General features: G+C 50.9%; 6 protein-coding genes across 9 annotated transcripts; 3 read left to right on the forward strand and 3 right to left on the reverse strand.

The window, feature by feature from the left end:
* Positions 1-552: 552 nt before the first annotated feature.
* Positions 553-3629, reverse strand: ralaa (RAS like proto-oncogene Aa). The gene is made up of 5 exons (XM_088363749.1): positions 3432-3629; positions 2562-2762; positions 2278-2486; positions 2039-2213; positions 553-1949 (listed from the first exon to the last, which is right to left on the reverse strand). The coding sequence occupies exons 2-5, from the start codon at positions 2673-2675 to the stop codon at positions 1827-1829; spliced, it is 621 nt and encodes a 206-aa protein (XP_088219875.1). The 5' UTR covers positions 2676-2762; positions 3432-3629; the 3' UTR covers positions 553-1826.
* LOC148380908 (F-box/LRR-repeat protein 7-like) lies at positions 3283-12137 on the forward strand. Of its 2 annotated transcripts, none has more exons than XM_088363744.1 (4): positions 3283-3415; positions 6538-6627; positions 10038-10625; positions 10773-12137. In XM_088363744.1, the coding sequence occupies exons 1-4, from the start codon at positions 3388-3390 to the stop codon at positions 11507-11509; spliced, it is 1443 nt and encodes a 480-aa protein (XP_088219870.1). In that variant the 5' UTR covers positions 3283-3387; the 3' UTR covers positions 11510-12137. The 2 variants fall into 2 exon arrangements, with proteins under 2 accessions (XP_088219870.1, XP_088219869.1); XM_088363743.1 differs by lacking the exon at positions 3283-3415 and adding an exon at positions 4898-5246.
* On the reverse strand, positions 11964-21235 carry LOC148380909 (enkurin-like). 2 transcript variants are annotated; one of them, XM_088363747.1, is made up of 5 exons: positions 21101-21235; positions 13198-13331; positions 12922-13127; positions 12461-12595; positions 11964-12394 (listed from the first exon to the last, which is right to left on the reverse strand). In XM_088363747.1, the coding sequence occupies exons 2-5, from the start codon at positions 13274-13276 to the stop codon at positions 12224-12226; spliced, it is 591 nt and encodes a 196-aa protein (XP_088219873.1). In that variant the 5' UTR covers positions 13277-13331; positions 21101-21235; the 3' UTR covers positions 11964-12223. The 2 variants fall into 2 exon arrangements, with proteins under 2 accessions (XP_088219873.1, XP_088219872.1); XM_088363746.1 differs by lacking the exon at positions 21101-21235 and adding an exon at positions 13477-14163.
* cops9 (COP9 signalosome subunit 9) lies at positions 13867-15285 on the forward strand. The gene is made up of 3 exons (XM_088363750.1): positions 13867-14097; positions 14293-14365; positions 15179-15285. Exons 1-3 carry the CDS (start codon positions 14035-14037, stop codon positions 15214-15216), a joined length of 174 nt encoding a protein of 57 aa, XP_088219876.1. The 5' UTR covers positions 13867-14034; the 3' UTR covers positions 15217-15285.
* Positions 16188-20452, forward strand: and1 (actinodin1). 2 transcript variants are annotated; one of them, XM_088363736.1, is made up of 8 exons: positions 16188-16360; positions 16410-16549; positions 17688-17732; positions 17832-17980; positions 18057-18458; positions 18531-18779; positions 18922-19182; positions 19296-20452. In XM_088363736.1, the coding sequence occupies exons 2-8, from the start codon at positions 16450-16452 to the stop codon at positions 20220-20222; spliced, it is 2133 nt and encodes a 710-aa protein (XP_088219862.1). In that variant the 5' UTR covers positions 16188-16360; positions 16410-16449; the 3' UTR covers positions 20223-20452. The 2 variants fall into 2 exon arrangements, with proteins under 2 accessions (XP_088219862.1, XP_088219863.1); XM_088363737.1 differs by having other exon boundaries at positions 16432-16549.
* Positions 21236-21763: 528 nt separating the features above from the next.
* tmtopsb (teleost multiple tissue opsin b) lies at positions 21764-25520 on the reverse strand. The gene is made up of 4 exons (XM_088363745.1): positions 23952-25520; positions 23342-23670; positions 22648-22881; positions 21764-22475 (listed from the first exon to the last, which is right to left on the reverse strand). Exons 1-4 carry the CDS (start codon positions 24337-24339, stop codon positions 22224-22226), a joined length of 1203 nt encoding a protein of 400 aa, XP_088219871.1. The 5' UTR covers positions 24340-25520; the 3' UTR covers positions 21764-22223.
* Between the last annotated feature and the right edge of the window lie 50 nt (positions 25521-25570).

The raw sequence follows: 25570 nt of genomic DNA on the forward strand, positions 1-25570 counted from the left end.
ATCGACGTGGCCCGACACGTCATCGCCGAGGGAACCCCTGATCCCCACTACTCGAGTGCCAGCAAGTGCGGCTGCGTTCCTTCACGTACTTTCTTCTAACACTTTGAGCTAACACCAATGGATGTGGGCACAATTATTCTTTTCTTATATGTATTTAGTCTGTACTTATGTGAGCGCAGCTATATTTGCAAACAAGGAAGCAATCGGTGCCCCTTGACCTGCTGAATTTGGGCACGTGGAGGTCAGGATTGCAATTTTTGTGTGATGGCTACCATTGCTTCTCCCATTTTATCACACAATTGTCTCCACTCTTCTCCGACCGTGAAAATCACATCACGCGCTATGCATCAGCTGGACCTTTATGAATGATGCGTTGTTCTCATCACTACAGCCTGTGCTAACGCTGTGAATACAAATTTGTTTTAAATGGAGTAAACGTTGCAGAAAAGTAAAATAAAGCTCAGCTCATCTCTCAGCACCGCTGATATATGAGCCAACATTTTTCCTCTTCCCGTCAGTCGATTCCACGGCCGCACAAGATGGAAAATGAGCACCAGTAGTCACGTCGCCTTTATTTGCCATTTGCTAAGAACGCACACGCACACACAAATTGAAATGGAAGCGCACAAACGGACCACAATCGGCGACATTCGTGGTTGGTTATGTTTCCGAAAGAACATGAAAGAGGAAACACGAAGGGAGCAATTCAATCATGGCAAACATCCCCCACCAGCAACCAACACATAAAGATATCACTTTTTTTTATAGCATTAATATAAAAAAAGCAAAACAATTTCTTTGAATTGGCTGCCTTACTATACTCTTTAGATGGAGTAGAAAGAAGCTCACGGTGGTCATCTGCTAAGCAAGCACTATGGTGGTCATTTGTTATTTTTTTTTAGTAGTTGTAGCAACGAGAGCACACTGACAATAGAGGAATGTCAACGTTTTGTCTTTCGGGAGGGACGCGGAGGTTAGCCCTTAAACTCCAACCGTGCCACGGTTCTCATCGCTCCACTTTGGCTTCACCTCAACGCATCGAAGCTTAAGCGAGCCCAGCATTTTTGCTAAACGCATGAGCGGCGGCGGCACGCTTTTGTAGTTTTGGTGATGAGTGCAATCAACTGAGCCATTTTGAAAAGGAATTGGAAAGGACAACAAAGTCCATAGTCTCCGGGCATGCCCGTCCAGTTTGTTTAGTGGAGGAAATAGCCGAAGGGAACGATAATCATAACGGGCGTGGCTCAGCCCTCTGCAAAAAAAAAGGGAACCAAGCGGTAATTTGTAAAACTGTTGTCCAAGCGCACTCGGCGCAAAAGTGGCGAGCGGTTTGCTTTCTCTGTCAGTTTGGTCAAATTGGCCTTCCAGATGCCAGCATGGCTTGTGGCATGACTCGACCGAAACGTTTGAGCACCAAACATGATTCGATCACAAACGCAAAAATACGAAGCATTAACAGCAAATTCAATAACAAGCATTCATTGTGCAATAGGATGGGGGGGGGTCTTCTTTTCTCCAGGCGATGTTATGCAATAGTCGCCCATTTCTCGACAGCGGGAAAATCACAATAGGCACTAAGAAGTGTGTACGTTGAAATGATCTGTAACGTATGCTGACTTTGTTTTTAAGCAGCACACACCCGCCTCAATTTGCACACATGCGGACGTTGTGAAGGAAGAGACCGGACGCCTGCAAGGATCGATTGGAAAGTTAGCGAGCGTATTTGACGTGGGGGTGGGGGGGGTCTCAAACAAAAAGTCTGACAAATGTATATTATGTACACAAGCAGCTCTCTGGCTATTTTTGTTGTCATTGCCGTTGGGCCACTATAAAATACAACACCTCTCCCGGATTCTCTTGGCCAGACTCTTGCTCTTCTTCTTGCCGTTCTTCTCTTTGCCGTCCTCCATCTTCCTCGCCCGGATCTCCCGCATCAGATCAAAGAACACCTTTGGGGGTTAGGGGGGTGATTCCAAACACACAACAGGAAGGTTACTCGCTCCCCAAGCATTTTATAAGTGAGGCCAATCGGACGGACCTTGTCCACGTTGGCTCTGGTTTTGGCCGAGGTCTCCACGTAGCAGACCCCCCAGCGGTCGGCGCGGGCCTTGGCCTCATCGGCGTTCACCTGCCGCCGGTCATCCAGGTCCGACTTGTTGCCCACCAGCAGGAAGGGAACGTTCTCGTCCTCCTTCACTCGCAGGATTTGCTCTCTGCGCATTGACCGAGCGTCAATCAGGTTGGATTTGGCAGCGGGTGAGCTTTTCCGGGGCGAACCTGAAGTCGACGGTGGCAGCAAAAGACTCCAGCTCGGTGATGGAGAAAACGCAGAGGAAGCCCTCGCCGCTGCGGAAATAGTTGTCGCGGATGGCGGCGTAGTCCTCCTGCCCGGCCGTGTCCAGGATGTCGATCTGCACCTCCTCGCCGTCCAGCACCACCTTCTTCCTGTAGCTGTCCGCTTTGGTGGGCTCGTAGTCTTCCACAAACTAGCGCGACAGCCACAAGGAACAACAAGCTCGGCGTTTGCGCCACATCCACGCAAGCCCGGCGCGGGCGCTTACCTCGTCGTACATGAACTGAAGCGTGAGGGCCGACTTGCCCACTCCGCCGCTGCCCACCATGATCACTTTGTGGAGGGCGAGAGAATTCTGCCCTTTGGGTTTCGCCGCCGCCATGGCTCTACGTAAGGGGGCTGGGGTGGGGGATGAGGGCTGTGCCAATTAGACCAACAATGCCAACTGCAGCGGGGAAGTTTTTGATTCCTGAAACAAACGGTGGAATGAGCTTGTCATCGTTTGCCTTTCTCTACTTCAGCGTAGGACGTGCAAGGATACTTCCGGGTAACCTGTTAGAAATAACAATAATGGGACCATGTAGTGAAATGTCTTTTTGAAAGAACTGTTTTACAGCCACGCCTTTTGACGCTTGGCAAAGGTGTGAACAGTTTGTCAAGCCAGGATCAACCTGCAAATAGCTTTTAAGTGATGGAATCCATTCTGATGCTGCACTACTTTCAGAGGAGCTAGTTTTATGGTGCTGAACCAGCAGAATTTGGCAAACAGAACTCCGGACAAATTCGGACATAGGAATAAATGTAAGAAATGTACAATACTCTCCATCCATTTTCTATTGCACATGTCCCGTTGACAGTAACGTTAAGAAAAGCTAGCTGATTTCTCTACGGTGGGCGCTGCAGCGACGAAAATGACCCTATGCCTTAGCGGCGTTTTAATTAAAAAAAAAAAAAGCGACGGCTTCGACCGAGTAAATGCCATCATTGACGGCCACAGATGTTCGCTCGAATGTCGCCCGGGTGCCCGGCACGGACGGCGGCGGCCACTCAACGGCAAGCTGGGCTAAGCAGCAGCAACAGCTAAGAGCGGTGCAATGCGGGCGACCGAGCACTTCGTCACAGGTGAGACGTCACCTACCGGCGTCGTTGAAGGCTTTCGCGTAGGTGGCGCCTCGGGCAGGGTTTTAAGTTGCCGTGGCTAAAAGGGAGGGGAAAAAAGAGGCTTCCTTGAGAACTGCTCTCTTAGCTCATGGCTAGTTCCTCACGCTAGCCGTTAGCAGCGCAGCAGTGATGAGTACGAGGCAGGCAACGGGCTGGGCTCGACTCGGCAATACTCGGCTTAAGTCGGCTCCGCGAGCCCCTGCGGTTGGCCCTTCGCTCGGCATTCACTCGGCTATTCTCGGCTATACTCGGCTTGGAGAGCCTCCGCCCTGTCTCCGAAGACCAGTTATCTCATTCAATTAATGTTTGCTCGCCTTATCGCCTGGCGGCATGGTTCCAAAATGCTTTCATATCTATCATGTTAATAATAAAAATTCTTTTGAAATGATTAACCCGTATTAGTACTAAAAGGTTTGCGCACCCAAAAGAGTAGCTCTTTATTCAGGTAAATGTGAACATTCACAGACCGCTGAAAACAAGAATTCTGCATTTTCACAGTGATGAGCTCCATCTTATCACAGCTGCAAGTATGCAGCAAAAACTTGGAATGAGACTTTGCAGCTACTTGAAAGTTGCACGTTAAGTCATTATTAAACTGGCACGTCGACTTGTATGGCAGGCCCGTTGAACGTTTACGGCGCTCAATCAGCTTCCTTTGGTTCCCAGAAATTGCAGTACCGGACGCCGACTTGCAGAGGGCGCAATTTCACAATCTTCTGGCCAGAGTTTCAAAAAGCGACTTCAGTCAAGAGAACGAGTCTGATGTTTTTTTACTGTGGTATAAACGAGGGGCGCGCATACATGACAGATAATTGTTCTGATTTTGCTGCACGTCCATCAAAATTGACCCGCGAGGCTCGAGTACCTCAGCTGCTCTGTCGAGGTATCCGATGACCTGCGTGGCAGCGACCCTAACCCTATTCATAGAAACATTCCAAAACGTGCGGTGAAGCCATTCTCTGCTTGCAGTTGCCCACCGCCCCCTCCACGTTCTTACGATAAGCCTAACCGGCTGGGGGCGTCCGCAACGACCGTGAACCCCCGTTTACCGCGACCCGCCTGCAAACATTCCGAAAAAATATAACGGACATTTTGTAAATACTTTGGATCTTTTCTCATGTCGACGTTTGCTTTGTTTTTTTTGCGTTACAGCGCCATCTGCAGGATTTCACCACTCAAGTCCCAACGGACTTTGTGACTTGCAACCAAAATCTATTTATATGCACGTTTTGATATTCCTCTCTCGGCGCCGTCCCTCTAATTACGACGTTAGCCCCATTGTTTGCAGACTTGCACTTCTGCCGTGCCTTTAAATAAAGAGCAAGCGAGGCTCGCGCACGCTGCGCAGCCCCCCCCCCCCCCCCCCCCCCCCCATGCGCGTGCACGACGTCTTGCACGTTATTAATGAGGTCGGCGGACGACAACAGCTGCTTGCCATTCAGGACAGCTCCAAAAGTTTTTTTAACTCAGCCCTTTTCTTCACACTCTTCGGTTGTCTAGATTTCCTGTGCGCACGCGCATAAAGGAGAAGGCGAGGAGAGAGGAGGGAGAAAGAGAGAGAGAAAGGGAGAGAGAGGAAGGGAGGGAGGGAGGATGTAGACGCGCCGCGCGCGCACCGCTGGAAGGAGAAGACGACGACGAGGAGGCTGAAGGCCGGGCCGTGAGGCGTCTTTCTCGCGTCCACATCTGGATTAACAATTTAGACTTTTGGAATCTCCACTCGAGTTTTTGGTGCTCGACTATGTGTCCTCTCAAATGGGTGCCAACAACGGAAAACTGTATGGAAGCGAGGGTGAGTGCTCCAAAGTGGCAAACTTTTGGCGTGCGCGTGGACCTCAAAAAACTAAAATCCAACTTAATGTGCAGTTGGAGCAAGTAAGCATGCATGAGTGCAGCCAGGGAAAATTCTTTTCTTCTCCATCTGACAGTCACTTTACAACTGCTGCTTTTCATTCTTGTCATCCAAAAAGGGGGAACTTGTGTAGCTACACAACACAACTCTCTTTATGTACGTGCAAGATGAAGTCAATTGCATTCTGACAGGCAGCCACGTTTGAATGAAGGCAGAAGAAAGCAGACACAAAAAAAGACTCCAGCCACACTCGCCAGTTGCCTTTTAGACATCACTGTAATTTGGAACAGCAACACGTTCGAACCGAAGCGTATCATCTGATTAGCTTGAGCCAAACATGGATGCATGATGAGCATCATTCCATCCATCCAACTGCAGAGGCGCCAAGGACTTGACAAGAGTCAGGAGCTTTCTTTGCACGCCGCTGTCGTTTGAACGCCACGTGCAAAAGCACCGGAGGAATTTCATCTGGCAGAGCGAAGCTTTCATCACCGGATGCAGCGCTGGGGGCTCAGAATTAATTTTTGCATATGGCCACTGAGTTTTGTGGTGTCTCAAACTGAAGCAAGACGTTTTGGAGGGCCGCATTTACAGCGACGGAGACTCACCGAGGGCTCGCATTGCTCTTCCCGCCTCCGACCTCTTCCATCAAAAAACACACTTGATGAATATCGAGTCCATCGAGTGAACTTTGTCCATCTTGCACATCCACAGAGGGAGAGTGCTTCACTTAAATGGAATGCTGCACAAATCTCGGGAGCGCTTATTTCTTTTCTTTTGAAGCACGGATGTTGCGATAACGCCATTCCACAACGGCGATACAATCTCCCGACTCGAAATGTCAGCTTCACCTCTGCGTTATCATCGCAAAAGCCTAATCTTCCAACTTGGACACACTCCTCCCCCAAATCTCAGGCAGGCCACAGTATTTGTGTCCGCCCGGCCTAAATGTTTGGATAAATAACATTCCTTCCTGATCCCATCCTAAGTCAATACCGGCAGAGAAAAGATTGGAAGTTGTGATATTTAAAATACCAGCGCCGCCCGCCACACGGCGTTCCCAAGGAACAGGAACGGCCGGTCCCCCAAGACACTGGTCTCTTGGCACGCTTTTGAGAATCATGAATCATAATAGCCCCGTTTTTGCAAAACCGAGCGACGAGCAAATGCCAGAAAACGAGCGTGACCGGAGCAGAAAAGACTTTCAAGTTGTGCTCTTCTTCCTCCACAGGCAAAGGCAGCTCCAGCATCTCATCCGACATAAGTTCCAGTACGGATCGCACGCCCACCAAAGCTCCCAAGAATGCGACTCCCGGCGAAGGTAAAGCATCTGGTGCTCATTAAGTCACAGCGCCCCCTTCCCCCCCTCCTTCTTTGTCCCCTCCCATTGGCCCTCTTCCCTCCTCATCCACGCTTTGCGCTGCCTATTTTGGGAGAGGAACCTGGCTGCTCCTGGGATGACCCTCAAAGGCAAACTCGTAGGAATTTATTCAAAATAGGCAATACTGAGTAGATTCAACTGAGACGGGAAGTCAAGGTAAATAACGCTGACACGGAAAGCTCACTCCCACAGTCCAAAAAGTTTGCTGGGAAAAACGTTTGCACGCAAGGCGACTTCACGCTTGCATCTCAAGCGTGACAGACGCAACTCGAGTTCCGCTTAGCAAACAGCTGCGCGGCACAGAAGCGTCGCTTAAGCGGCTGTCGCCGAAGGACAGCCATTGCCAGGTGATGGCTTACAACAGGCCGGCGATCCTTGCTTCCATTTATGGAGCTTTGGACAAAAACTCGACATTCTTCATCGTCAGCATTTTTTTGTCGCCACGCTAGCGGCGTAACATGTTCATGCGGGTGACCAGACGAGACGGCTCTCCGACGGGAGCCGACAAAGACGCGATTCTAGCCGAGCTCTTCCAAGATTTGTCGGGGTAGTTTGCGCCCTGGCCACAATTGATTGACAACCCTGGCCAGACGACACGACAGAAGCTCCGTCTTGTAATTTGCTTCACACGCATTTGCCCAAACAGGGCTCTCAAATGTTTACCAGTTGAAGACATATCCAATCTTTTTACGGCACCACCAGAACCGCCGCGGGGTTGTAATTAGGCAGAGTGGTGCAAAGTGCTAGCATGTCATTACCTCCGCAGTTTTGGTGCCGTCGGTCTGTGTCGCCGAGCACGGGTAGTGACGTCACCTGCTCAGAGAGACAGCAAAAAGACGTATGTCGAGGATCCGTGTCTAGAGCAGTGTTTCCCAACTTTTTTTTCATCCACCACACACCTTTTCATTGGAAAAAATCTCGAGGTACACCACCAACAAAAATCTGTTAGGTGCTACACCAGCTATTTTAAAATTAGTTATATTACAACAATAGATAGATAGATAGATAGATAGATAGATAGATAGATAGATAGATAGATAGATAGATAGATAGATAGATAGATAGATAGATAGATAGATAGATAGATATACGTACATACAGTAATCCCTTGTTTATCGCGGATAATTGGTTCCAAAAACCACCCGCGATAAGTGAAATCCACGAAGTACGGTCACCAACAAGAAGTACTGGGCAGGCTAACGAGTTAGCAGAAAGATGCTAATTCGTGATCGTGCTAACACACGAAAACTGACCTCCAAAGGAATGTAAACGAACATTTGGAGCAATACTACATTGTCCTAAAGGTTAGACACTTGTTTCCTCAATTTAGAAGTTTTATTTTGACTTTTAGATGTTTTTTTAATTTGGAAAAAAAATCCGCGATGTAGTGAAGCCGCGATAAACGAAACGCGAAGTAGCGAGGGATCACTGTATATATATATTTTTTAAATTGTATTTCTTTTTTTAAATAAAAGTGACAGTTTTTTTTAAAACGGTTTTAGACAGTGTAAGGAATAAACTATTGAAAGTGATTAAAATCCAAAAGAATCAACATGACTTTGTTTACTGATTTAGACTAGCGCTAAAAATATTGCAACAATAAGAACAAAGTCACGTTTACAGACGCTCTGCTGTTCTGGCAGCAGCTAAGTGGCTATCACAGACAAGGTGTCATGACTTATGTTGGTGGAAATGAACAATCCAGGTTCATCGGTTGAACTACATGCTGGGATTTCCGTTAGTTAGCGAATGCACCACAATAGTCAGTTATCAAAAGCACACAGCAGCAAACTGAATATGTTCCGATGCAGCACAATCAGACCAACACATGATTCTCCTATTAGCCACGCATGCGCGATTAGCAAATGGCTGACCAGGCCTTGCGCTAACTGACCAGTAATTTGGCGATCCTATTTACAATGTGCGCTGTAATTAATATTGGACAATTTCTCATGGCACAGCTGAATATCTCTTCCAGTACTGTGGTTGGGAAATACTGGTCTAGAGAATGGTGGTGGTGTGCAGATAAAGGGTTAGGAGCAGGGCAGTCCGCTTCCTGACAGTGGCGTCTATTGTCCCACGACTTGTGGTGTGACCTCAGCGCTTCCTGGAGCAAAGGCTTCGGCGATAGTGCCGCTCGCTAACGTCCACTTCCACGTATTCAATTCCAATCCAGGCAGCGTCTCGGGCTCCTTGTTTCCGTCACAAGCTTGCCGTAATGGTGCCGTACAGAAACCGACGTAGCCGGAAAACTTGCACTTTTTGACTCGGCCGAGCTCCGTCTACGTGGGAGCGCTGAACTGAAAAAAAAAAAGAATCCCTGCAGTTTCAGTTTGCAGTCACTCTGCCCGTGCGCTCGCCTCCATCTCTGCTAAAGTCGGCAGGCGCTCCTGCCAATTTATCTTCCTTCCTTTTCCTCTCGCTTCCTTTGGAAGAGCCATAAAGATAGGACGGCATCAAAAATGGGTATCAAAGCGGTGGCTAAGTTGACACTAATTAGATTCCCCCGCCCCGCTTGCCTCGCACCACCGTGTATCCAATTTAGCAGTTAGCGGCAAATAATTCCAGCCCGAGTGTGCCTCGGCGCAGCTGCCCTGTTCGTTCACTTCGGCGGCGAAGTCCAGATGTTTGACTCGTTTGCCTGGATTTCCCGCGGCACACTCCAGCGCGTGCGTCAACACGACGTTGGTGCGACGGCCACGTGCGGATTCCACTGGGTTGATTCACGAATGAAGTCAACGTCCTTTTGCTCACATCACATGTTCTTCATCAGGGGTTGTCATGGAGACAAAAAGTGTTGTCATGCAAACTGTGCACTTTTCCTGTAGGCTTTCCGTCTCACCACCGACATGCAAACATGCAGCAAATGAAAGACAACCCAAATGACGTCATGAGAGAAAAATGAGAATGTAAAGAGTAAAATTCTTCTTCTTAGTTAGTTCTTCATAGCGTAGTGTTCCTGTGCCTTGAAGAGGTGTAAAGTTCCGCCTTTTAGATTCCGTCAGGGAGCCAAAATGTGTTGGCAGCAACTTCTACAAAAAATGACCACAGCACACTTGCGCCTGCGTCCGGATGTGCGATTTAAGTCCCAGCCGAGCCTTCTTCAAAGCTAGGCGACTTGATCCGCAAGAGTCTGCGGATGTCATCAGACTCCGAGATGGAGTCCGGGTCTGGAATAGCCATCGTCGTCCTTCCCACTGACAATCCCGACACGCAAATCCACACGGGGGCCAACGTGACAGGCAGACGCTGACGTGCGGCGTACAACCGGGCTGACCGATGGCCCGGAGTGATGCCTCCAACATGCTTTGATTGGTCATGTCGTCTCCTTCCACGTCACGGCGGTTCAGGTGCGGATTCCAGCACAAGGACGGCAAGTCCGGGCCTCAAGTCGTCGTCTCTGTCTTCTCCAGCACTGTCCAGCAACGGCCACGACAGCAACTCCACAACGTCATCGTCGGCCGCCGCCTCCGAGACGGTGGCTGTGGTCCACCCACAGCCAGGCTCCCGAGGCCGCACCTGCAGGGGCCACTGCCCCGCCGACCTCCTGCCTGACAGCGTCCTGCTGCGGATCTTCTCGCACCTTTCCACCAACCAAGTGTGCCGCTGCGCCCGCGTATGCCGCCGTTGGTACAACGTAGCCTGGGACCCGCGGCTATGGCGCAGCGTGCGGTTAGCCGGCGAGCTGCTGCAGGCCGACCGCGCCGTGCGGGCGCTGACCCGCCGGCTGTGCCAGGACACGCCAAACGTGTGCCTGGCCTTGGAGACGGTGGTGGCCAGCGGCTGCAAGAGGCTGACAGATCGCGGGCTACACGCGCTGGCCCAGTGCTGCCCGGAACTGCGCCGCCTGGAGGTGGCCGGCTGCTACAACATCTCCAACGAGGCCGTGTTTGAGGTGGTGTCACGATGCCCCAATTTGGAGCACCTGGACCTGTCAGGTAGTCAGTCATTCACAAGGCGCATCTGCATGCTCATGCATGTTTCTGACAGGACAGCACTTTCCTTGAGCTTAATGATGAATAGAAATAAAAAAAGATTTTCATTTGGTTCAGTTTTTGTTGCTCTCGTGTCACTCTCGGCCGCAGGCTGCTCCAAGGTGACGTGCATCGGCCTGACCCGCGAGGCGTTGCTGCAGCTGTCCCCCCTGCACGGCCAGCAGATCTCCATCCACTACCTGGACATGAGCGACTGCTCCTGCCTGGAGGACGAGGGTCTGCGCCTCATTGCGGCGCACTGCCCCCGCCTGACACACCTCTACCTGCGGCGCTGCGCGCGGCTTAGCGACGAGGCGCTGCGCCACCTGGCCCTGCACTGCCCGTCCATCCGCGAGCTCAGCCTGAGCGACTGCCGTCTGGTGGGGGACTTTGGCCTGCGCGAGGTGGCCCGCCTGGAGGGCTGCCTGCACTACCTGAGCGTGGCCCACTGCGCGCGCATCACCGACGTGGGCATGCGCTACGTGGCGCGCTACTGCCCCAAACTGCGTTACCTGAACGCCCGCGGCTGCGAGGGCCTGACGGACCAGGGCCTGGGCCACCTGGCGCGCAGCTGCCCTAAGCTCAAGTCGCTGGACGTGGGCAAGTGCCCGCTGGTGTCCGACGGCGGGCTGGAGCAGTTGGCACTCTACTGCAGCGCCTTGCGCCGCGTTAGCTTGCGGGCCTGCGAGAGTGTGACGGGACGCGGCCTGCGGGCGCTGGCCGCCAACTGCTGTCAGCTGCAGCTTCTCAACGTGCAGGAGTGTGAGGTGTCGCCCGAGGCGCTACGCTTCGTGCGACGCCATTGTCGCAAATGCGTCATCGAGCACACCGACCCCGCCTTCTATTGACACTTGGACCGACCGACGGACTCCCGCTATACGCGCCTGAACGCGGAATGTATCGAACATATATATTTATCTGTGAATATACACAGCAAAGGAGAAGCCAGTGAGAGATACCGATGACCCCTCCCGTCTGGATTTTTAGCTTTGACATGAAAGTGTAAACTTGACATCCACGTCGGCACTAATGCATCGCTAGCGGGACCTATTCGTGACAAAGTAACTTACAGCCTGAACCAAATGTCGCAGAGTTGACGTCTGCAAGCAATATAACCAGATAGCTGCTGCCCTCTAGCGGCGCAGATCTGAAGCGCACTTGTAGTTGCATCTCAACTCCAATTTCAGCCGGTCGACTTTCTTGAAATGACAATCATTTATATTTCTCCGATTTCTGAGATTTTAGCTTCAGCAGCGAACGCTTGCCCGCGTGATGTAGATATTATAGCAGCAAGGGGACGGGTTTGTTCGTGTTTTTTTTAATAACCTGACAGCAATGACGTCACATTTTTTTCTGTTTTTTTGTTGAGGGTCTCGAACCCTTACCTTGCATCAAGACGTGCAAGAACATAGCGTGCTGCTGATATCTTGCGGCAGTAAAATGAGGTCACCAAACCACGAGTGTGTGTACAAAATGTTCATGCATCTTTCTCCACGCACACAGTCTGAGGCCAAGATGTGGCAAGTTGGACTGAGTATGAAATACCGCTCGCGTTTGGAGATCTAATCGGCAATGTAGATGGTTTTGAACCTCTCAAACAGGACCACATCGCTCTCCAGCTGCTTCATCTCCGCTTCCAGCTGCTCCTTGCGAGTCTTCCTCATCGGCGTGTCCACGACCACCGGCAGGCGTTGGTACTTGTCGTTCAGCTCGGCCAAGGTGCTCTTCAGGCTCTTGGGGGGGAGACAATGCAACTTCAGAGATTGTTTTGCCTGTCCAGCTTCAATGGAGAGTCACACCTCCAGGTTGGCCTGTCGCTCCTCATCCGACAGCTGCCTCAAGGGGCTACGCTTCTCCACAAACTCGTAGTCATCTACGGCTCTCTGCTCTTCCTCGCTGCGATGCCGTAAGTACTGGGGCACCTGGCCGTAGCCCTGAAGGCGGCCGAGACACAGATTAGGGAGCGTCCAGTCGTTAATGTAAACGAGACGTTTTGTCCCACGTGTGAACTGGTTTTGGATTCGGGGAGCCAGTTAATCTGGAAGCGAGTAGGACCATAACACTGGAATACGTCCACAAATGACTATTTGGGGCGCACCTGTTTCGATTCCAAAAATTTATACGCCATATTGTGACCGCAAGTTAGCATTTTGTGCACTTGTTGTTTCTCTATTTCTTTCTTTGCCGCCATGTCACGTCTGGAGCTCCGTAGAGGTTTGAAGGTCTCAAACGTTTGTCTCGCGCCGCTTTTAATCATTACCTTTTTCTTGGTGTACTTGGGGACCAGTCCCGAATGCTCCAGGAGGGCCTTGTGGCCTCGGTTGGTGTCGACGGAAGCAACCTGCTGTCTGGTGGTCGTGGGCTTGATGATGCTTCTCTTGGTGCAGAGGCCCTCAGGCGGGTGTTCTGACCTCAAGGGGACGGCTGGTTTCTTCATGGTGCACGTGCGATGACAACGTTCTTTTGCTGCGTGACAAAAGGGAGTGAAACGATCAAACAAGTAGCCGGATTTATATGGGTTGGTGAGGCAACTCACTTTCCGGCACTTTGGAATGCTTCTTGAGGTATTTATCTGGAGACGGAGCCTCCACTTTTGCTGGTCCCATCGTTTTCATTGCATTCTTGAGCGGCTTGTCCTTCAGGGTAACTGGTCTTAATTTGGGGGTGTTCCTGCAGAAACAGTGCAGAATGAATATCCTCTATTTAAGAAAAAAAAAATCTGTGAAATCTTCCCGAATATCTCCCCAGACACTAATCCAATCCCTAAAAACTCCCAGTTGACATGATCTTAGCTTTTTTTTTTTCGCTGACTTACTTCGGCTTTTTACTGTGAACCCGTTCGGGTAAATAGTTGTAGATGCTCTCTTGGGGAAAAATCGTCTTTGCCATGTTGAAAGTGTCACACGGAGTAGAAATGAAGTCGTCAAATGGCAGGAAAATACGCAAACGAGCCGCGCTAACCAACCTTAGTTGGAAAGTTCACTGAGGACTCTGCTTTGGCTTGTTGCTATGCAACCTGCTCGGACGGTACGTTGCATTTAGGCGCGGTCGTAAATTACTAGACCCTTACTGGCTTCAGTTTTTTAAGTGTTGTCATTTATGAAAATTCTAACTGTATGCTGTATTCTGCTTTAGGATGACGTTTAACCCACGTCTAACTAACTAAGTTAAATGGTTCAGATAGTGAAGCGTGATCGCAAATGGTGAAAGTCGCGTCGAGGGGGACCGTCTGTCAATAGACTCTAGTTCGAAGCCGAGCACATTTCGGCGTCGCACACGCTTGTTTTGCTCCTAGCGTAGCGCAGCAACCGGCACAGGCTTGTAAGTCACCCGGCTCAAATTGGTCCATCAGAAAGATAAAACGTAAGAAATAATGAAGCCTGCCGTCGACGAGATGTTTCCGGAAGGAGCCGGACCGTATGTGGATCTGGACGAGGTTTGTCAGCCCGTTATAAACAACACGGCGAAAGCTAGTTAACATTAACACTGCTCTGAATAATACGCACGTCTTTAAGACACCGACAGCAGTATAATTTTTTAAGGTATATATATATATATTTTTTTTTTTTTTAATGGCTAGATTGACGGGGAAGAAGCGATATAATGTTATTGCACCGCTGCGTGTTTGCAGGCAGGGGGCAGCAGCGGCCTTCTGATGGACTTGGCAGCCAATGAGAAAGCGGTTCACCTGGACTTCTTCAACGGTAAACATTGCGAATCACGCATCCATTTTACCAAGCGACAAAACATCTAAAAGTCGTTATTTTTTCATATGTAACAGGAATAGACAAAATATGTTAATTAACATATCAAGGAATCCTGCATTTTCTCATATAAAAGTTGGGTGAAATATGTTTGAGTGTAATATACACCTTTCATTTAAATATACTGCAAATTAGTGTTGTGAGATAGATTTGCAAAATTACTAATAATTTAAACCAATAATCAAATTCATCAATAAATAATTGTAAATAGTTTTACAATGTTATTTGCCCTGTTTTTATTTATTCATATTTAGAGTGGGAAAATTTAGTTGAATACATCTGACATAAAACTTTTCATTTCTGTGCCAGGTAGCGCCCACAACCAAGGTTAAAAAAAGAACCATAGTTAATGTGTTCTGTTTCCCGCAGTGTTTAGCCGCCGGCTCAACACAATTTAGGCTGAGCGGCACGGGAGCAGAGCGAAAAGCGCTGATTGTTAACGACGCGGTAAAGATGCATTATGACGGAAACGCAGCAGGGCGCCTCGCCACTCGGCCGCTTTGAACGCGCACGCCGACGAGCACACGCGGCGCCTGTTAACGGCGCGCATGCGTGTTAAGTCGGCACATGAGAAGCGGGCGGCGTCTTCCCAAATACATTACTGCAGCACCAAGACCATCAATTTCAAAAGTTGGCTTTTCTGATGAATTAATTCGCGGGAACTTGTTTTTGGGGATGAGCAAAGGAAATAAAGAAACTCAAATCATCAACTAACTTTTTCTTCCCACTTTCACTTTTTCTGTCTGCTTTCAGACTTTGAGGACCTTTTTGATGACGATGACCTGCAGTAACTATCCACCCGCACGCACACCTGAAATGAAATGAAATAACTTGTCCAATAAAAGTCTTTAAAAAAACCAGCCGGCGCAACCAGGTGTTTTTCTCTCAATCGCGGGCATGGCGGACATTCCAGCTTTGGAGAAAATTATGCGTATGCATTTTTGGGGTAGGTTTGGGGGGCCAGAAACACCTGTTAGCGAAACGTAATTACATACGAGACGCCAGCTAAAACGGCCGCTAAATGCTTGGCCACATTACGGGAGAGGTGGAGAGTTCAATGCGGACGTTGTTTAGCGCACGATGCACGCGTGATCGCAAAGGCCCGTGTGCTACATTAGGGTCTCGCTGGCTTCGTTACCATGGCAACAAAGATCCGGGCCACAAAACGAGATGCTCCGTCGTGGTTGTCCGCCGAGGAACCGAAGCTTCGACGACGGCGCGTACAAATGTGTCTCTTGAAGGCGCAAGTATGGCGGACTGCAGTTAAGCAGATTCCTCGTGCAAAACAGCTGGCGCTGGTGCATGTGCGTGCACGCGTGCTCATGCTGAGCTGCAAGCTGCGGTTTTGCCATTGCCGGTATGGCGGTGTGTGCCGAGAAGAGCTTATGTCTTCCAGTACCTCGCCAACCGCGTGCCCCGAGAAAGGAGTAACACCCTGTGTGTGCTAAGAGGTGACCTCAATGACAATCCAAGAAGGAAGCACTGTGCGTTGGGGTACACTGCCCTCACCCCAACCGCAAGGATTTCCATCAATTTGAATTATTGGCTTCTGGAACGCTGTTTCAGTTTACTTTTTGCATAGCGGCCTTGAAATGAACACTTCCACGCACCATATTGGAGTGAAGGCCCATGGCTCAGCATTGCCCCGAAACAAAAGGGAGGGGGGTGGCCCTCCCACCTTTTTTCTTCCTGCTTTTAATGATACTTCCTCGCAATGGCGCCGCCCTTGGCCGGCCAACGGGGGGCCCTGTTGAGGTGGCCCTCTGCTCTGTCTGCGTGTGTGTGCGTGTGTTAATGAATACCTCTCGTGCGCTTGTGATGACGGGCCCGGTTTAAAACCTGGCCCAGGTCCTCGTGCAAGCCAGTCTGTCTCAGGGAGGTCTGCATCGCACACACTCGAACCGCCATCAATTCTTGTCGTCAGAGCAACTGCAGGTAAGAGAACTTTTTTGACCTTGTGCAGTGCAGGTTCAAAGTCGTGGAGTGTTTTTTTACCACCCCGGTAGGAGATCGGACTAGGGCAGATGAGCAGAGTCATGGCTGCAGCGAGGAGGACCGGGCTCTCTGCCGTAACAGCGGCCGCCACGCTGGCCGCCATCGTGGTGGTCCTGCTGCTGCTGCCCGGTGAGTTGACCACAATGGAGCCGGGAACGGCGCTCACCCAAAGTCAAAAGTGCCGACGGACAAGATTTGCTCCAAAGTTTTTGAGGGTGGCCGTCGTGGAATAGGAGGTGGCGAAAGTATTCCCGCTCTCAAGTACCGATACTTGTGGGATGATCAAATACCTATGCTCGTCAAAGTACAAGTACTGATTTAACTCATGGAGTCAAAGTTAAAATCATCTTTTACCTTTTTTTTTTACTCAAATAAGCCCATTTTCTGACAAGCTGACAAAATCTGCAAGTCTGTCGGTGTCTGTCTCTCGGTCAACCCTAGGTCATAATCTAATATAGCTTTGCAATGGCTACATTCGTCTGTATTTCATATTCATGCCCGATTACACGCAAATATTCAAGCTGCTAAAAGGCACGTGGTTCTTTTTTCCATTCCTGCCACGATGGCGAGGGGCTCTGCTCATGTGCTCTCTTTGTCTTAATAAGAATCAACATCCTCCGCACACCTGCTTGGGGTCGGCAAAGGTGGGAGGTGATTGGCCGCTTCGCAAGCCCCGCCCGCTCCTTTCCAATTTGAACAGCAGTGGCGTATTGTTTTGCCCCTGTTGAAAAAAATGACTACGTGTCAGCATTGCCTTTTCAAAGGCTTCCTTTGCTTTTACATGTACCAGATGCTGATTGTTGATTGGGTAAAAAAGAAAAAAAAAGTCTAAAGATCCTTCCCCATCACAAGCAGCACTGAGAAAAATGTAAAACTCGTAAACGATACTTTCTACAAAAACATTTGAGTCCGTCTTCCTATAAACAGCAAAATCTGAGACTGCTAATTTTGCAGCGGTGCCTCTTCTTGCTGTAAAGCCCATTAGTGCTTCCTCAGCATCAAGTCATCATCGCCCTGCCGCTCGTCCTTCTGGAAAGCATTCACACCTTTCCCCTGCGGAGATGAAAGGAAAGCTGAATTCACTTATGGCGCAGCATGCGGCCCCGTGTTACGGGCCCACCTATAAAATGTACAAAGAGCTGCAGCCAGAAAGCCCTGCGGCGGCGGAGGCCAGCAACCGCCTGTGTAGTTAGCCAAACGTCCTCATGATAAACACCCGGGCCACAAACTAATTTCTTCACTGGTCTTTGCTCCCTTGTGTTTGCAGCCGACGTGTCTGCGGGACCCGTCGCCAGCCAGGCCAAAAAGGACGGTAAATGCAGCAACACCCGCCCTACTTAAACTGTAGTTTGCAACTTTGGCCGTCTCGGCGATGTGCAAACCATTAACGGCGTCTTTGTCTTGCCCTCAGCGAGAGGGGGGGGCATCCAGGCGATGGCGGAGGCGGCGGCTTCCCACAGGAGACTGATCCGCAATCGCAGGAACATCAGCTGGTACAAGCAGCACTCGGACTTCTGGAACTGGTACAAGTACTTCACCGACAACGGCAATCAGGAGGCGGTGAGTCCACACTGTCGAAAATTGATCCGAATTTTACAACATCGGCTAACACCCCCCCCCATACACATACACACAGGTACAGGAGCTGGACCGCATCTACTTGGCCTACCTCCAGAACAAGAACCGTGCCGAAGGTCGTCGCTCCTACAAGGCCTACCTGAACCACCTGGGGGAGGTCTACAAGTCCTGCTCCGAGTCAGATGACCCCAACTGCGTGGCATCCTATATCAGCCGGCCCAAGCCCGAGCCCCCCAAGCCGGCGCCGCTCAAAACCTGCGACCCCACCAAAGAAGCCTCCTGCCTGTATGCTGCCTTGATGGCCGGGAAAAGTCCCTACCTGCCGCTGGTGCTGCCTGCCTCTGTCCCGTCCCCGGTTAAGTCCCCTGCCCCTCTTTTTGTACGGTCTGCCGCCCAAGCCAAAGATCCTCAGCCGCCTCACTACTACTACGCGCCTTCGTCAGTCTCGTTCCTCTCCAAGGTATGACAGCACACAATATTGACTCAACTTTACCGTCAAACCGTCGACTCGATGGAGTACAAACATTTTCAGGAACAGAAGGCGGAGCTGGTGCGCATTTGCGGAGCCGATGATGTCGAGTGTCTGCAGTACCACCTGAGGGCTGCATACGGGTACCCGCCCGCCGCCGGGGCACCTCCTGCCCACGCTCACCAGGGCTGCGACCCCCAAGTGGACCCAACCTGCAAGCCTTCGAAGAAGGCCCCCTACGGCCACTACCCGCAGTACCCCAGCTGTGACCCACTCAGGGACCCGTACTGCACCTCCGCCGCCGCCCCACTGGTGAGTTGTCGACATCCTGGAAAGTACCGTGAACCCCTGTGTAGTACAGATACCTGAAAAAGGTACTCAAGTATCCTGGCAGAAATGACAGCACACAATATTGACTCGACTTTGCCATCAAACCATCGACTCGATGGAGTAGAAACGTTTTCAGGAACAGAAGGCGGAGGTGCTGCGCATCTGCGGAGCCGATGATGTCGAGTGTCAGCAGTACCACCTGAGGGCCGCATACGGGTACCCGCCCGCCGCCGGGGCTCCTCCTGCCCACGCTCACCAGGACTGCGACCCCCAAGCGGACCCTACCTGCAAGCCTTCGAAGAAGGCCCCCTACGGCCACTACCCGCAGTACCCCAGCTGTGACCCGCTCAGGGACCCAAACTGCGCCTTCGCCGCCTCCCCACTGGTGAGTTATCTATGTCCTGGCAAGTACAGTGAACCCCTCTGTAGTACAGATACCTGAAAAAGGTACTCAAGTATCCTGGCAGAAATGACATGCAGCTACATTTTTCCTTCCAGGTTCCCCGAGCACACAACCCGCCTTCCCCGGCTGGCCCAGGGTCCTGCAACCCCCTCTTTGATGAGGGTTGCAACCCCCTCACCGCCAGCAAATTCGCCATGCCCCCTAAGGCGTACAAACAGGAGGCGAGCGAGGAGGCGGCCGCAATCCGCGCCCCCCATCCCGCCGCTGACCATTACAGCAACCCTTACGGCATGTATAGAGATGCTAACGCTCATGCTAACAGAGTCGGTGACCCTTACTCCACGTACCATCAGGCTAGCGCCCCAGCCGAGCCGCCCGCCAACGACCCATACGCGATGCTGCGCCGCTTCATGGCGCAGGTTCAAGGCAGCGACCCGTACGCACCGCGCACGGAAGCGACGCCCGAAACAGACCCCAACGATCCCTTCTCGGCCATGAGAGATAGCGCTGCTATGCACCGCCACGGTGCCCGCCAACAATACCTGTTCTCTCACCCTGAGGAGCCAACCATGGAAGAGCGCCACCCTCTGGGCCCCCCAGGAAAAACCAGAGAAGGTTACGACTGCTACGTCGGGTATGACCGTGACTGCTTCCCGCAGCAGCCGGCTGAGCCCCGATCGGGTGTCCACCGCCGCGTCCCCTATCCCGCCGAATCCTACGAGCCCCACCTGAATGCCGACGGGAGCCGCCGCGGCGTCTTGGAGCCGGCTAACCCACACTGCGACCCTGAGTTTGATCGCGACTGCCGCTTGCGCCGTCTCGAACCCGAACAGCCCCGCCACGAGGTCCAACCCGAGGCGTCGGAACAAGACCCAAACGAGGCCGAGCCTTACCAAAGTGGCCAGGAGGAGCCTTACATCTCCAACATGCCGACGTCCCCTCAGGGAATGCCCAGTCTCCAGGACATACTGAGAAGCTACGGTGACCGCTTCCCTGAGCACGACGACTATCGCAAGAAGTAGAGCGCAAACGCGTACCAGCTTGCAGAGGGACTCGAAAACACAAACATCCCACCAGACCCCATGAAGCCAATGAACATGAGCGTGGCCCTGCGCTTGCATTCCACAGGGGGCAACCAAGCCTCACCAGACTTCCTCCAAGCAGTCCAAGCCGCATGATTTAAGTCTAGTTTACTTCTGCTTTGGAATATTCTATTAAAAAGCACTTGAATGCTAGTTTCAGCCACTTTTCATTCCTCTGTACCATTTAGATTCACATTGTTATAATGCGTATTTCTCCTTCTTGCGCATAGCAGCTGAAGAAGTGGACGGATGACTTGAGCCATAGTGCTGAGACTGCACGTTGGAGATACTGTCATAAGGGTCAAAGGTCATCTTCCCCTTCCAAGCTCGTTTCTCTGTCATTCCTTTCCCGCCATTTGAATTTCAGTTTTGCCTGACAAACCATCATTTTGACTTGAGTTACCACAGACTTGAGTCTAGTGGCTGAGTCTGTTTTAGAGTTACACAGCCATTAGCTTACACCCGCAATAACTTCTTTAACGCTCAGCAATTTACCAAATATCATGTTTACTTGCTTCAACAGCAGGCATTAACCCTAATAAAAACGTGTGCGCCTGGTGTATGATTCTTTTATGTTATTCAGTATGCCAAATTCAGTCTTTCTTATTGCTTTTTTTTTTTCTAACAATGCCTTTGGTGTTAATTTAACCACACATTATTTTCGCATCAGCACTTTCACCATTTTCACTTTGGCGAGTTAGCGTTCTGCCGCTTCAGCCGTTATAGTCACGAAGTTAATGAAGACCGTAAATAAAAAAAAAGAAATAAAAGTAGGATTAACAATCACATGGAATAAAACATGGCTGATGAAAGCCTACCCCAAATCGAGCGTTGACGCCGCTCCAGTCTTCGGCAACCGCAAAAGTTTGCCCTCCTCACTTCCGGAATTTCCAAACGAATCCCGCGAATAATCCAAAATGAAGCCGTTTTTGACCAATTAAAGTGACTAAACCCTATTTGCTTCCTGGGGCTGAAAAACGGAGTGTTTGGACGTGCGCCTTGCACTTGAAAATACGAAAATAAAAAGATGGAGAGTTCTGTTGGTGAAGGTCTAAAGCACGGGTGTAAAACTCATGGCCCGGGGGCGAGATACGGCCCGCCACATCATTTTATGTGGCCCACAAAGACAAATCGTGCATCAAATTCGTGTCATTACTAGAATTGCAAGTTGTCCTCACTTTTAATATATATTTAAAAAAATATATTTAACCAGTTTTTACTCATTTGATTTGAAAACGAGTTATTTGTCAGTTTGTTTTGTAGCTTTTACTGTTTATAATATGAGGTGCTTATACATTTATTTGGGTTGACAGTTATAATGGCCCTCCGAAAGAAGCTATGCGGCCCGTGAAAAAAAATGAGTTTGACACCCCCGCATGGAGGTAAATGACATCAACGCAAAAATGGCTCATCTTGATGTCAACATTAGCCAAAATGATGAAAATTTAATCGAAATGAAAACACCAACCATTACAAACATGAATGTGCAAACAATGCTTTTAATCCTGATTCGATTCATGACATGAATCGAACTTGAATCTAAATAAAAACATGCTTTATTTTATCCAACCATTAACATGAATGTGCAAACAATGTTTTTAATCATGTCACATGTTTAAACCATGTAAAAAATATAGATGCAATATTACAAAAATAAAATAAACATGTTAGCTATTTTTAATAAAGAACACAACTACTAAATTGTAATTTAAATATGTACATTCTTTTTATGTAGCAAATATCAAATAAACAAAGCAACCTGCTCAGCAAAACAAACAAAATAAACATCACTCTGTTGTGGGCCTTTCCCCACTCAGCGCTGGAGCCTGTTTTCATTTTCAAGCCATTACTGTTTTTATTTGCTCATCCGTGACCTCTTTGTGGGTTAGGGGCCGTTTGTGTTCAAGCACCTCCGGGACCTCTCTAGTCAAGAGACATCAGTCACTGTCTGTAATGAGCCACCAGAGCGAGTCTGGGTCGAGGACGGTCAGAGAGACTCGGCGGCCGGTCGTCCGCCTCGGAAGACCGGCGGACGGATGGCGGCGTGGTGTGAGCAGACGACGGCGCGGCGGTGCTCACGTGGCGGTCGCGCAGGTCCGGCTGGACGCTGCGTAGCGTCTTGGTCACCATGGAGAAGGTGGAGCCTCCTTCCACGGCCGAGCATCTGAAGAAGGCTCTGAAACAGCGGTGGAACTACACACATGCACACACTGAGGACAGGCATGGAGTTTAAGCGCATCTCAAAAACTTCAACCCTCCATCCGGGCACACATTATTAGCCTACTGAGCATGTTTTTAGAATATGAGAGCAAACCGTGGATAAACGTCTCCTGTTTTGAATGATGGAGGTTGCCGTCAAGCCTACCTGCTTGTTCATGAAGATGTAGATGAAGGGGTTGACGACTGCCGAGGACTTGGCCAGCAGCGACGGCATGATACTGGCCTCCGGGCCGGGGGGCTCCCCAGGCCCGAAGGTGGCCATCAGGGCCACCACGCCGTAGGGTAGCCAGCAGAGGAGGAAGCAGAGCACCATGGTGACCACCATGACCAGCACCCGCCGCTCCCGCCGCCGTGTTGCCACAGAGCTGGTGCTGCGTGCCTGCAACAAGAGTCACAAAAAGTTTGCCTTCAAATGTTCTTAAGGACTTGCGAGTTTGTTTCCTACTTGTTTTTAGAAAATGGACAAAAATGAAGAAACGACTCGCGTACCGTCCATATTTTGACTATTTGCCAGCTGCAAGGGATCAAAGTAGAGCGTCTAATCCGCTTCCACCAAAAGACACATTCCTCGCATTGAAATTTTTGTCGGGCCAACAAAGGCTTAGAAGTTAGCACGTCTCGCTAAGCAGAGCGAGGTCAATGATCAAGGTCGAGTTGGCTTACGCAAGATTGGTCAGCAAACAAGCGTCTTTGCGTTTTCAGCATCATTCTAAGTCCCGCAAGAAAAAGCCTCTTCCAAAGAAGGCCCCGCAAAAGAAGATCTGCAAGCAGTCGGGGTCTGATGAGACAGAGGCAAACTTGGACCGTTTGGGGGGACAAGCCGTTCGTCGCTCGCTCACCTGCGTGATGGCACGCAGCAGCTTGCCGTAGGAGAAGACGATGACGCCGAAGGGCAGCGCCAGGCAGAAGGCGAACAGGCATACCACGTAGGAGACGTTGTTGGCCGTCCGCGAGCGCCAGTCCACCGAGCAGGTGGTGCCGGGACCCTCGGGCCCGTAGCGGCTCCAGCCCAGCAAGGGCGGCAGTGTCCAGGCCACCGAGTAGAACCAGGAGAAGCAGATGCCGGTCAGCGCCGGACGGAAGTCTCGCCCATCCGCCGCGTTAGGCGCCGTCATGGTGCGGTAGCGCTGGTACGACAGAACGGCCAGCGAGACCAGCGACACGATGCCTAAGCGGGACAAAGGTCGTCATGATCGGCGGAGAGCGGCCGACCCTGAACCCTACCCCGACTGGAAAAACAAATCCTGTGTTGCTAATTGCTCAATTGTCAATTGTCTGGAGTGACAAAGATGCAATCAGCACTAATGAGCCCAGGCGAGAGCCGGTCCTGGAGACCCACTCGTCCCCTCCCCTCCCAAAACGGGCGCGAGGTAAACATGACTTCGACATCCCTCTCAAAGCCACAGTCCACAAAACACACGCAACTTGACTGGCGGCGCCTCGACTCACCCAAGCAGGCGTTGATGAAGCCATACCACACGCAACCCGCGCGCCCGATGAGCCATCGTCCGTGGATGCTGGCGGCGAAGCTGAAGGGGGTCCCGAGCACGCTGACCAGCAAGTCACTGAGCGAGATGCTGACCAGCATCAAGTTCATGGGCGTGCGCAGAGCCCGGTAGCGCAAGAACAGGGCCAGCACCACCGAGTTGCACACCAAGCCAAGCGTGCCGATCGAGCCCAGGCACACGGCCACCACGAGGTGACCCGTCGGGCTGAGCGACGGCGGCGAGCCGGATACCTCTTCGTACTTGAACGTGGCGGCGGCAGCGGCGGCAACGGCGGCGCCTCCACCCTCAGGGCAGTGCGCGCAGCTCAGGCTCACGTCGCAGTCGATCATACCGCCGAGTTCGGACCCGAGTCAAGTTCACTCAAGCCATCTGAAGAAGGAAGACCAGGAAGAGGAGGTCGAGAACGATGAGGCGCCCGGCGGCCTCCGTCCCGTGCGCCTTTTACGCACGGAAGTAGCATGGGGCTGCGACGGCTGACAAGAGGATCGAGCTGGTGAGCGGGTCGAGGCTCGGCTCAGCGAGAGGACAAGTGTGGTGGTGGCTCCGCCCCTTTAGTGCGCTTCTTCTTCCCCTCACAAGTCTGCGCTTTTCTCACCCAGTGCGCGCGCCGCGGAGTCGCGCACTCAAGAACAATCACAGTCAGCGTGTGTTCAACTTTCACAGATTCGATTAGAGTGCGGGTGATGCGCCGAGGGGCCCAATTTGCATTTTTTTGTTGTTCATGGCACTCGGGTGCCTACCTCGTTTTGTTTTTGATGTTCCTCCCGGCCTCCTCGAGGGAGAGGAACATCTCCGACACCTTCGATCGCGCTCCGGTTCAAGGATGAGTCACTTGGCCGACTTGTTCTCTAAACCTTCGTGATTACAGCCTTCTGCTGAGCAACATGCGATCAATAAGAGAGAAGGAAAATGATTACAAACGAGAACGAATCAATTCGGATTGGAGGGCGGCACGATTGACAATCTGAAAGCTACACTAAAGAAACGTGCAAATATATTCATGTGTGTGGGTACTGATACTTGGATGGGACGGAGGGGGCTTTCAAGCGGCTTTTTTTTTTAGGCCGGGAGGGATCCGCAACTTCTTCACAGGCGCTGTTTACGTTAGTCAAGGTCACGCGCGTGGGGCAGAGGCGATGGGAAAAAAAATCCAAGTTGCATTCACGAAGCAGAAAACCTCAAATACAGCTAGGAAAAGACATAAACGCTCTCTTCTTGTCGGTTTCCGCTGAGTCAAAGTGCCCCGACGGGCTTTTGCGCGACGTGATACGCCAAGCCTGCATGTGCAGACGCACGTTCGCCGTCCAAGGTCATCTTTAGGGATATTAAAAAAAAAAAAAAACCTCCTAAGTGGCTGCTGCTGCTGCTCCGACTGCACATTCGAGGCTGATTAAAAGACCGGGCCTTTCCCTTTCGGAAAAGTATGCCGCCCGACATAATGCGGCAACTGACTCAAAGGTCGTCGGAGATGCCGCAAAGCACCAACTCTTAACGTAATTTGCTTTTATTTGGATAACGGTGTTAATTTGCTGTTTGTATGCCAGCCGTCAAAACTTTGAA

The sequence above is a fragment of the Syngnathus floridae genome, chromosome 20 (genome assembly GCF_059516105.1).
Source record: "Syngnathus floridae isolate MCC-2025c chromosome 20, RoL_Sflo_1.0, whole genome shotgun sequence".
Classification (NCBI taxonomy): Eukaryota; Metazoa; Chordata; class Actinopteri; order Syngnathiformes; family Syngnathidae; genus Syngnathus; species Syngnathus floridae.